The 12,840-nt window shown below is 32.2% G+C and overlaps 1 protein-coding gene across 1 annotated transcript; it reads right to left on the bottom strand.

Annotated features, from left to right (window-relative positions):
* Positions 1–8,271: 8,271 nt before the first annotated feature.
* On the bottom strand, positions 8,272–10,503 carry LOC133179331 (cartilage matrix protein-like). Its single transcript, XM_061314112.1, has 2 exons — positions 10,261–10,503; positions 8,272–8,637 (listed from the first exon to the last, which is right to left on the bottom strand). The coding sequence occupies exons 1-2, from the start codon at positions 10,501–10,503 to the stop codon at positions 8,272–8,274; spliced, it is 609 nt and encodes a 202-aa protein (XP_061170096.1).
* Positions 10,504–12,840: the final 2,337 nt, after the last annotated feature.

Here is a 12,840-nt window from a genome sequence, read left to right as displayed (position 1 = left end):
GAGTAAGCATGCCCTGTCGACAGGTCACACTTTGTCATGATCAGGAAAACAGAGTAATCCGTAGGTGAATGCGTACGAAAACAATGGCTTAGCGATGTAGAGAAAATGATTTATTACTTTATATAAAGATAGAACTTTTCTGTAAATTACACAATTTAAATCAACCGCGTTTCAAAGATATCAAAAAATGAAAACAATAACCGATTTATTTACCGACTCCACATTTAAGTAAAAGACACCTTTCAAGTCAATTTAAGTATAGAAACGTGAGGTTATTCAAGTTCAAAATCGGTGAAATCTAAATTTGAACGTAAATAACATTATGTCATGTGACGTCACAAACACGGAGCAAAACATTATTTAACATCTGTTATTTATAGAACATATGTATGATTATATGTATGCCAAATTTCATTCTGATCTGAATTGTGGTTTTGTAAATATAGAAATAGTTCGCGAACTTTTTGATCACCCCTCTGCATCGTTTTAGGACGACTGAAAGAAAGATTTAAACAGGAATCATACATTTGTAAAACCAAAATTAACAGTCAAACAATTAGATGCTTAGGCATATATATTGGAAACGATCAAATTGAATGTAATGAAAAGAATTGGCTGAGTAAACTTAAAGAGTTTGAAAAGATACTAGACTCTTGGAGAAACCGAAAACTTACTATTTTTGGAAAATGTCAGATAATAAATTCATTAATTTTATCAAAACTCATATACACAGCTAGTGTTTTAGATAATCCTGATGGAAATTTTCTTAAAAAATTAAACAGATTGATATTTTCATTTCTTTGGGGAAATCGTGAACGTATTAAACGAAATACACTCATTCGCGAAGTTAATAATGGAGGAATAGGAATCATTGACTTTGAAACGAAAGTAAAGGCATTAAAAGCGGCATGGGTTTCCAAAATTATAAATAATGAAAGTAGCTTGAAAGAACTTTTAAATGCATGTTTAGCGCAACAAGGACTTGAAATACCCTACTTAGTGCGATCAAACATTACTGATATTGCAGACTTTAATATACTTTATAAGTTACCTCGCTTTTACAAGGAAGTTCTTTGTGCGTTTAATCAGTGTAAAACACGAAATGAAATAAATGTATCAGACCAATTCTTACGTGAAAATATATGGTTTAACAAGGACTTTAAATATAAAGGTAAAATGATTTTTTTTTAAGAATTGGATCGAAAGTGGATACAAATATGTAAAAGATCTTTTTGATGAAAACGGTCTCAAATCTCTCACAGAAATTCAGAAAAAAACTTAATAAAACGCAAAACTATCTTTGTGAGTACTTAGTTATTAAAACAATCTTTAGTAAATGGCATGATATTAATTCGTGTAATATTCCATATATCAATATTAACAACGCATGGAATTCATTTTCCTTTAAATTTCAAAATAAAAAAGAAAATATTGAAGAAAAAACATCAAAATTCTTCTACAAAATTTTATTACAACAAAAGTCCCAAAGGCCAATTATGGAAAATATCTGGTCAAAAGAATTTGATATTAACTTTTCAAATCAATGGCAAAAAGTATATGATGAAAAAATTAAAAAAATTCTTGATAAAAATGTTGCCGAGTTTAATTACAAATTATTACATAACTTGTTACCAAATAATCTCTATCTTAGTAAATGGAATAAAGATATTGATAAATACTGTTCTGTATGTCTTTGTGAAGAGAATTCTAAGCACTTGATCTTTGATTGCAGACAAGTTAAATCAATATGGAACAGAGTCTCTGAAGTCATAGGTATAGATATTAGTTGGAGAAATATTGTTGTGGGTTTCAGTCATGGGATTAACCAAAATACTTTCGTTTTGAATAATGTCATATCCTTTATTGCTTGTAAAATGTTTAAATATAAAATGAAATGTAGAATTCTGCAAAATAACATTACAAATGAAGACATGCTTATTTTTTTGAAAAATGCTCTTATGAAATTTTTTCTAGTGACCAAACGATCTCGAAGTATCACATGCAATTTTCATATTATGCAATCCTTAGCATTAAACTTGTAATAATTGCCATTCTTTTTTCCCATTTTTGATATATACATATGTATTTATATTTATATACATTATAATATAATCTTTGTATGAAGTATAAGAGGGTGACCTGGCCCTCTATATATACATGTTGCTAAGGGGTGTGTTGGACAATACTTTAAGTGTTCCCCTTGCAACATACATGTATAAATATCTATCTATATAAATATTATGTCACTATAAAAAAAAAATAATAATAATAATTTCATATCAATTGTAGGTTACAAAATATACAAGTATGAAATGAAATGTAGATTATAAAATGAAAATGTAAATGTATATGCATTGTCTTTTTTTTTTAAATCATCATTATATCAGTATTATTTATTAGCAAAGGTTAAATCAAATTACCTTCTTTAAAAAAAAAAAAAAATTAGCTGACCAAATATGATTTTCTTTGTGTTTTGTACAATATAGATGTTTCATCTACAATATTCATTTTATTTACAAAAACATATGTATAGAAATGAAATGTTAAAAATGATATATATACATATATTTTTCTTGATCTAATATTTATAATTTTGTATATTAAATATTGAAAAAATACCGATCCAGGGAGCTCCTGGCACCCCAGGTAAGGTATATACAGAGGGCTTCTGCGGAAGTTTTGCCTCGATATTTTGTTGTATGATATTGAAAATAAATACATGTATATTTAAAAAAAAAAAAAAAAAAAAAAAAAAAAAAAACATTATGTCATGTATATCTACACTCAATCTCGTATTATCATTTTTCAGTTCAGATACGCCATATATAGCTTTAAATTAGATAAGCATTTATTACAATGAATGTATTTTATGTGAAATGAGAAAAAAAATTAAGTCAAACAATATTGCTTACCATCAGGAATCGGTGGAGGTGTCGATACTGTAAAAAGGAAACTAATATTATGTATTTCTTTATGTAATATGTTATGTATTACGTAAGATTCTAAACTATCCTTCGTTCTATTCGAACATTTTCGTTTATTGGCCGTTTTCCAGGCTGCTGATTCGTTGAAAATAAAAATCTTGTCCATGACAACGGGTAACTAGGTATTACGCAGGAGATTTGACAAACCGCAGTACAATCAATTTGCAGTAGGCGGAGCTAGTTCTGCACTTCTCCACATTGTCTATTTATAGATCATTAAAGAAATGTAAATGTAGTTTTTCAACTCTCTACAGTGCCAAATATCGACAAGACACGCTCCTGTGGACTAATAGTACAGTATATAGGTCCCTGATGTCAGGGACTGTAGATGTGAAGTTTCTTTTTTGATAAAATAGTACACAAATGAAAATCTATTTATGACTATCTGTACATGTATTTTATGCTCACTGTTAACGGAGTTATCAACGACAAATGCGGTCTAATTACGAATAATGCTGAAAATTTTTTAATTCATAACGTGTATTTCAATAACTATAGAAATATGAACTAGTCCTAAGGTATAAGGTTTTTGTAATACTTTTGTTTTTTATTCTAAGCTTTTAGAATCTGTAGATCTGATTACAGTAATTTTTTTATGATGGGGAAATTATTTTTTTCAGTCCGCCAGCCTTTACTTACATAAATTAATATTATAATAGAAATGAACAAAGAAAGTTGTATAATGTTAATCTTGTGAATAAAATTGGTTAATACGTGTAACAAAATGAAAAATCAAGTTGCCTTGTGGACGAGTTTCCTCGTCTTCGCCACGTCTCCCTGATATCTAAATTCATATCGACAAAATCAGTGATTTGGTTCCTCATAACGCAGAAAATCCAGGTTGTATCGCGTATATTTTAGTAAGATTAACGTGAAGAGCTGATCAGCCATTGTCCTCCTTGACATCACACGGTCACATGATCGATATCTAATTAACTTGGATTTTTAAACCAGCGGGTTTCATTTAATCAATTAGAGTTTAGTTACCGCGGTATATCCGCAGTAAAAACATAACATTTATAAACTGTGATTATAAGAAACGTAATTTACACTTTTAATTTCAAGTTATTGAGAAACATACGATAAGCCCTTTAAACCAAGCATTTAAAAGTTATGGCCAAGGTTAAAGTTTTTCAAAAGTACGTCAAACTCCAATGCAAAAGTCAACTGGTCAAAATTGTTGTTACCTTAAGGAAGTTCTTGTCACAAGAATTACACATACGAAATATGAAAGCCCTAGCAACAAAATCAAACGTTATGGCCAAGGTTTAAGTTTTTCAAAAGTAGGTCAAACTCAAAGGTCAAGGTCGTCAAAAGATCAAAATTGTCGGGTACCTAAGAGAAGGTTTTGTTACAAGAAATATCATGTGAAATATGAAAGTCCTAGTTCCAACCATTCGAAAAATGGCCAAGGTTAAAGTTTTTCAAAAATAGGTCAAACTCCAAGGTCAAGGTAAAAAGGTCAACACCATTTGTACTTAAGAAAAAGTCACATGGAATACACATGTGAAGTATTAAAGCCACTAGCACCAACTGTTCAAAAGTTTTGGCCAAGGTTAAAATTTGGTAAAATTTTGCAAAAGTGTATCAAACTCCAAGGTCAAAGTCAAGACGTCAAATTTATTGGTACCCAAAGAAAGGTCTTGTCATAAGGAATACACATATAAAATATGAAAGCCATATGTCCAACCAATCATAAGTTATGGGCAAGGTTTAAGTTTTTGCGGATAGACAAACAGACAGAGCAAAAACTATATGCTCCCGAATCTTCGATTATGGGGGCATAAAAAGGACTGCAAAACATGGACCATTTGCATGTATTTCTAACAAAAATCGGAAGAAAAGTTTTTAGATTATATTGAAAAAATGTATTAAATGTATATAGAAAAATATTTTACTTTCATCTTGAAGAAGTATTAGTTCTAAGTTAAGCTGTTATTATAAACAATGAAAGTAGGGTCATAATATCAAATAAATGTTAATCTAGGTATCTTTTATTGTAATAAAGCCATGATTATTAACCTCAGAATTTAAAGGGGGTTTCAGGTGTCATAGTAGTGTATCATGTATAAAATATGTAGATGTTGAGCTTTTTTTTAATAATTTAAACAGGAATCAAAAACTAGTCCCAACCCCCTCCCCACCACAACGCCCCAGAAAAAAATCATTCTTCATTCCCTACAAGTTTATACCATAGGCAACCCCATTTTAATTGGTGGAAATAAATATTTCTACTAACGGTACACTCAAGTAGAAAAACTAGACATATTTTTATTTACTAATGAAATATATGGAGATAACGAACAGTATTCGAACTCAAAAGTCCATTAAACATTACAAAATAGGAGCAGACAAAGACGGACCTCTAAAACAACAGAGGTGGGATCAGGTAGTTAAGATATATATCTTTGGAGCTAGCATACGCTAATAAATATATACCGATATTTATAATTGTTGTTATCATTTAGATTAAAAGAAATGAAAACTGCGCGTTTACATGCAAGTAGATCTCGTAAAATAGCCAATTTATAATATTTCAATTTCCCTTCTCTGTCATTTGTATGTAGTTGTTATGGTTTCAGACCAGTGATGATGCCATGGTTTCTAAAAATAGGAATTTCTTTAAAATTCTTTCAAAACACTACTCTCAAAGATGCATCTTTATTACAAGTTTACACCAGTAAAGCTACAATCTCGTCAGAGACTTCTGGCTAATTATGCTCAAAGTGTTCTATTGGGTAAGTATCGCCAGGGTCATATAACCCCTCTCATTTTATAATTGTTTAAATATCTTAAAAATGGCTGAGATTCAAACCCTTCAAGCTTATATATTTTTGTTGCAAATGACACGATGCACTGAGCATCAGGTTTTTGTGCATCATTTTCAACCCTCTAATTGGCCCCTTGAGTGAAAATTCTGAAACTTTCTTGCACAACTACAGGACACAAGCAGTCATCTTCCAAAGGATTACATGGGTATTGTACAAAATGCAAGAGGAGTTCTGGGAACTCTTTTTTTTAAGAACCTTGTTTTTCGACCCCATTTGACCACCAGAGTGAAAATCAAAATTTTAAAACCCTATTGCATATCTACAGGGGACCACCATTCATCTTCCAAGAGATGATTTGGCTTCAATCTGCCTAAAAAGTAAAAGGAGTTGTGGGAACCAAGATTTTTTTTTGTAGAAAAAGCCTCATTTTTTTACCCTCATTTGACCTCCAACGTTAATACGAAAATACCGAAATCTTATTGCAGATCTCCAGAACACTATCAATCATCTTCCAGAAGATGATTTGGCTACTGTATAAAATGTGAGACGAGTTCTGGGAACCAGGTTTTTTTTGTAGAAAAAACGTCATATTTTGACCCCTGTTTGGGCCCCAGAATGAAAATGAATTATGAAACCATATTGCTCATGTACAGGAAACCGCCTGTCATTGTCCAAAAGATGATTTGGCTACTCCAATAAATAAATAATAATAATAATAAAAGCTTTTTGTAGAAAAAGACTCATTTTTCTAACTTCATTTGCATGACCCCTAGGGTGGAAATGAAAATTGCGAAACCTTATTTCACATCTACAAGACACCAGCAGGCATCTTCCAAAATATGATCTGCCTACTGCGTAAAATGAAAGAGGGGTTCTGGGAACCAAGTTTTTGTAGAAAAATAAACGTCATTTTCGATCCCCATTTGGCCACACGGGTGAAAATGAAAATTCCGAAACCCTATTACATACTACAGGACACCAGGTATCATCTTTAAAAAGATGATTTGTTAGTGCATAAAATGCAAGAGGATTATCGACCCCTATGTGACCCCAGGTTGAAAATGAAAATTCCGAAATCTTATTTCATGTCTACAGGACAGCACCAATCATCTTAGAAAAGATGATTTGGCTACTGTGTTAAATGTAAAAGGTCTGGGAAACAGATGTTTTAGAGAAAAAAAAAACGTCGCTTATCGACCCCCATTTGACCACTAGGGTGTAAATGAAAATTATGAAATCTTACTGCACATCTGCATTACACTAAAAACCATCTTCCAAAAGATGATTTGGCTACTGCTGAAATGTAAGAGGAGATCTGGAAACCAGGTTTTTGTAGAAAAAAAAAACGTCATTTTTGATCCCCATTTGGGCCCCAGGGTGAAAATAAAAATTTCGGGACCTTATTGCACATCTACAGTAACCATCTATCATATTCCAAAAGATCATTTGGCTACTGCGTAAAATATGAGGAGTTAATTTTTTTGGAACCAGGTTTTTGTAGAAAAACGCCATTTTCGACCCCTCTGTGGTCCCCAGATTAAAAATGAAAATCCCGAAACTTTATTGCCTATCTACAGGACACCATCAATCATCTTCCAAAAGATAATTTGGCTACTGTGTTCAATGTAAGAGGAGTTCAGGTAACCAGGCCTGTGTAGAAAAAAAAATCATTTTTTGAACCCCGTTTGGCCCAAGGGTAAAAATGAAAATTCAAAAACCTTATTGCACATCTGCAGGACACTACCTATCATACTGTAAAAGATTAAGTCTTAAAATAAAACAGGAGTTTGAAGAACGTGTGACAGACCCACGGACGGACCAGATTAACAACAATATATGCGATCTTTCTGTAGAAAGTGCGGGTATAATCATGCCCCCAATCACCCATAGGGCACAGAGCCTGATTTTTTTCCTGAGTGGATTAAAAGAGGTGAGAATAATGACAAATTTCTTACAATGAGTTGAATATATAGTCATTTGACTCTACTTCTTAAAATTTCGGTAATTAGTAACAAGTAAACAACGGGAAACTGAGGTACTAAGACTTAATTTATATTAACGAATTTAGATTTATCCGCTAATTCATGACAGAGTCTTTTTATCCTTATTGGATGAGTGTGATTATTTTTCCGCTTATAATTTTTAATCATTAGTGTACATCATGTTAAGCCTCTTTTGAAAAATGTTAACATTCGTGAATGTTTTATCATTAGTGCTTATGATGGGATATCATTAATATCATTAGTTTAAAATATATTTATTCATTACAAATGAAATGGATTGAACATCATTACCGCCCCCCCCCCAACCCAATTCATTCACTAATGCAACAATTTATCAATATTGGATTTTTTAAAATCATTAATGGTTGCTACAGAGCAACATAAAAAGCCATACTGAATAATAATTTTCATGTCCATAAACGTCTGGTTTCAGATTAAAAAATTTAGTAATTCAATAATAGTTTTATCATTATGTTATAAGTACATTATATTATGCTTTAATTGTAAGAATTACTAATAAGGATCGATATACTCGTATATGACATTACTTTCGCAGTACGTTCTCTGCACAAGGCTATGTATAGATGACAAATCGGCGAAGCTGTCCACCATAAAGACATGACCACTGTCACTGGCTATGTCCTGTAGTTCGCTTTTTCGAACATGTCCTCCTACTCCAATAGCATATATCCTTACACCAGCATCCTTTAATTTTTGAGCCCCTAGCAAAGTAACTGTATGATTTTGAGATTGGCCGTTAGTTAAAAGAAATAATATATTGGTAGCCCAAACCCTGTCTCCACTCCTGTTTGTGAAAATATACTGTTCCGCCAGTTGGAAAGCAAGATGTATGTGTGTTTGTCCGAACTCATATGGAATCTGATAAATACGAAAAAAATGTTCAGCATTACAGGATACTCAACGAACTGAGAAGAAGAGATAAAAACAATTAAATAAAGAATGAGGACCCGGTATGAAATAATATTTTATTTTGTAATTTTAAATGATAAAACAATATTTTGTGAAGATTGTCATTTCTCATTGGAAACGTCGATGATTACCAAATAAGCATGCGTGATTTGGGATTTTTCATACATTGTGAAATATTTCATCACATAATTAAAAACAATTCAATGTATTTACCAAAATGTAAATCATAGAAATAACGTCATCACAGAGGTTATTACAGATTAAGAGCTTAATATTTCAAACGTGAAGAGTTTGAAAATTGCCATGCATATTTATAATGCACAGTGTATTACAAAATTATTATTAGTACTCGAATTTGTTATCTATCGGATTTGAGAAACCCTAATCTATTCATTTCAAGATCAATCTCCATCTTTTTTCTGTCAATTACTTATACTCAGTTAAAAGAAAAAACACAATCTCTAGAGAGACTTAGGTTTTACTTGTTTGACTGTGTAGTAGATTTCACTTTTGGCGTTCCATAGAATTAAAGGTATTCAGTTTAATACAGCCTTATCGAGAGATATACTTCGGCTATCGATGGTCAATTGTCAGTCAAACATAAAAAATGTCTATTGGTCACTTTCATTTCTTTTATTCTCCTGGCTATTTAAATCATAACAGACCTTTAAATTGTCAATAGCCCGCGTGGCGCAGTGGTTAAAGCGTCTGCTCTAGAGTCGCGAAGTAAGGAGTTGATCCTTACGTCGCGGGTTCGAATCCCACTGTGGGACGTGGAGACCGGTCCTTCGGATGAGACCGTATAAACCGAGGTCCCGTGTCGCAGTAGGTGCTGGCACGAAAAAGACCCCTCAATGCTCAATGGCCGTAAGTGCAGAGTATAGGACAAAATTTGCAGCTCTCCACCGGCACGTGGTGGCGTCTCCATTTGAATGAAAAACAACATACAGACAAACATATAAAGTGTCAGTAGTGTATCTACTCAAAGACTAGGGTTGAGACCTGTTTCACCTGAATCAGGTATTACATGATTTTCAGTAATATTGCATGTTTATAGTCATAATAAATTGTTGAAAACTTAACAAGTTGTTTTATTTAGGGAAAGTTAACCTTGGTCCACAACAATTATATTTCGGAACGAACCTGGGTGAAAATGAAAATATTTTAGAGTTGGAATTAACTCCTACAACTAAGAAGTCTGGGTCACTTGCACCTGCAATGTTTCTTTTTTTTCTAAAAAGAACCACCTGGTCCTTGAGATAAGATAAAAACGAGTTAAAAAAATGTATTATGATGTCGTCTAATATTTTTTTTCACATAAAATACATTGAAATTATTTGTTTAAAAAGTGAATGTGACTTTACAAATTTAACTTTGTGTAGATGTTGATTTAACTCAAAGTTTTGAAGAGAACTACGGGTAAAACGTTTTCAAATTAAAATTCCTGAATATTATCAGCGAAAGAAATTTTTCGGGTGCATGCTTTTCATCAGCAAGTTTGAATTAAAAACCTACTAAAGAGCAGAATTATTAAAATATTGGATATCAGCACTTAATGTTAAATGGACTAACCTTTTGAATTGCGTTCAAAAGATCTGTCTTATTTTGATGTGTATGTAAATAAAAGTATCCACGTGCACTATCAGAAAATGTCCCCACAGAAACTTGTACATCATTAGGTCCAACGTCCAAATCATTCACAAAGCCTGCCACAAAATTCCTCTCTTTTTCAAAGTCCTTGATTCCTATGCTAGTAGAACCATCAAGCACAAATAAGATATCAGCCGGTGTTTTAGCACAGGCTGAAAAGTACATGTAGAAAATGATATATATTGATGATTTTTTAAAAGTAGAATTAAATCTAAATATGTTTTAGAGTAAGTAATATCTTACCAGCAAGACTTGCATAGGATGAATCAGTGATGCAAACAGCAATTAAGCAGTAAAACAGAATGTACACAAAATAATTTGTCAATGTATATTTCAATATTAGGGTTCCGTGTGCCATCTTATCACAATGTTCATTTCTTGTCCCATTTATTGTCCTGGTTATCTAATCCATTGACCTTTAATTTTCCTATTCATTAAGTTTATTAAATATCATTTAATTTTATTAATTATCTATAAGTTCTGATATTCGACAGAACGGAAATCCTAATTCATGATTTCACCGACAAAGTAACTGTGTACAAATTTGAATCTGAATACAAATTATTTATATCCACAAATTTTGCTAAGTGGAACTCATGTCAAAACTGGCAATTCGCAGCTATTTTTTGCTGGATCCCATACATCATAAAATAAGAGGAACTACGTTATGTGAGTGAAAATGCTACTTAATCAAATAAATGACGTAAAAGGACAACATATACCCATAGTTCCCTTTCTAAGGAGGAAATTCTTCAAAATTATATGTCAGTTTTAAAGATTTTTAATATTCCCAACAACCCAAATGAAATTTAATTAGCATATCTATATTGGATTCTGAAACTTCATAAAAATCCTTACAAACAAAGATACATAGCGGGTTCCAGTAAATGTTCTACCAAGCCTCTTTCTTTACTCCTCACTAAATTATTAACAGTAGTGAAGGAGGAACGTGTGCAATATATTCGAGAAATGATGTAAATCAGATGTGGATATAAAAAAATTCCAAGGAACTTTTGGAAAATTTGTAATCAAGCAAAATTTTACCAAAATCAACAGCATAAAAACTTACGACTTTTCAACTTTATATACAACCATTTCCCACGATAAATTAAAGTCCATGGTTTTAAGACATCATTGACAGCTGCTTTTACAATAAGAATGGACTCGTAAATTTACTAACCTCCTTATTGGTTATTAAGAAAATTTTTTTTATCAAAAAAAATTCTGATTATACACACAAGTACTCTGAAGTTGGTATTAAAAAGATGCTTGGGTTTCTAATTGACATTATCTATGTGGTTTTTGAAGACCAGGTCTTTCAACAATCTATTGGAATCCCCATGGGTACCAATTGCTCCCCGTTATTAGTAGACCTATTTTTGTATCCACATGAAGCAGAATTTGTTTAAAACCTTATACATGAAAAGAAGAAAACACTTGCTGTGGTCTTTAGCTCGACATTTTGATATATCGACGACGTATTGTCAATTAACAATGGTTATTGCCACTCTTATGTCGATACGATATATCACGGTGAACTTGAAGTAAAAGAAACCAGAGTCTGGCACATCTGTTTTATATTTGGATATTTTACTAGAAAAAGACGTTAATTGTTATCTAACAACAAAGCTTTTTGATAAACGTGATGACTTAACCTTTTCAATCGTCAACTTCCCTTACTTATGCAGCAATATACCTTTATCACCTGCATATGGGGTTTATATCTTTCAGCTGATTCGAAGTGCAAGAGCATGCTCTACGTTTGACCAATGTCTAAGTCAAATGCTGACTGACGTTTTTCATACTAATTGTTAGGCCATTATTTACACACTGAATTGTCGACGGGTTTTTCTGTTATTTCCCGATCATGACAAGGAGCACACGGCGGGTTTGACCAGTAGGCAGGGGATGCTCACTCCTCCACGGCACCTGATCCCACCTCTGATGTTTTAGAGGTCCTTGTTTGATCTGCTCCAAAATGTGTATTGTTTAATGGACTTTTGAGCTTGAATACTGTTCGTTATCTCCATATATTTCATAACACAATTGATTGTGCCAATAAATGATTATTTATTCGAGAAAAGCTCAGTACTATTTGATTATATAGTTTTAGTTAAAGTCGTGAAACTAATGCAAGTGATTCTGACCAATTACAAACAAGGCTTTTTTTTCAATGTAGAAATGTATCTTGAACATTGCATCAATTATAAATACAAGTTTTTGGACAATGTTGTCAAATAAATGTATTAACCTTCAGAATACACAGAAATAATTTAATTTTGTTTGTATACTAGCCTCTGATTGGTTAATATCCAAAAAGGAACACAAATTATTTCTGTATAACCTGGTTTGGTATGGGGACACACCCTCCTGACAACCAGCTGAATCATCTGTATCCATACAATCCTCTCATTTCCAGTCCTCGGGATTCATGGAAAATTCCAGATTTAATAAATGTACCTTTAATTTCAAACAATAATTCGATCTTACCACATGTAACCA

Source organism: Saccostrea echinata, unplaced genomic scaffold (assembly GCF_033153115.1).
Source record: "Saccostrea echinata isolate AGI-Se365-2 ecotype Australia unplaced genomic scaffold, CSIRO_AGI_Sech_v1 ptg000004l, whole genome shotgun sequence".
Taxonomy (NCBI): Eukaryota; Metazoa; Mollusca; class Bivalvia; order Ostreida; family Ostreidae; genus Saccostrea; species Saccostrea echinata.
The sequence above is the reverse complement of the archived record's forward strand: the minus strand, read 5'-3'. Positions and strand labels throughout refer to the sequence as shown.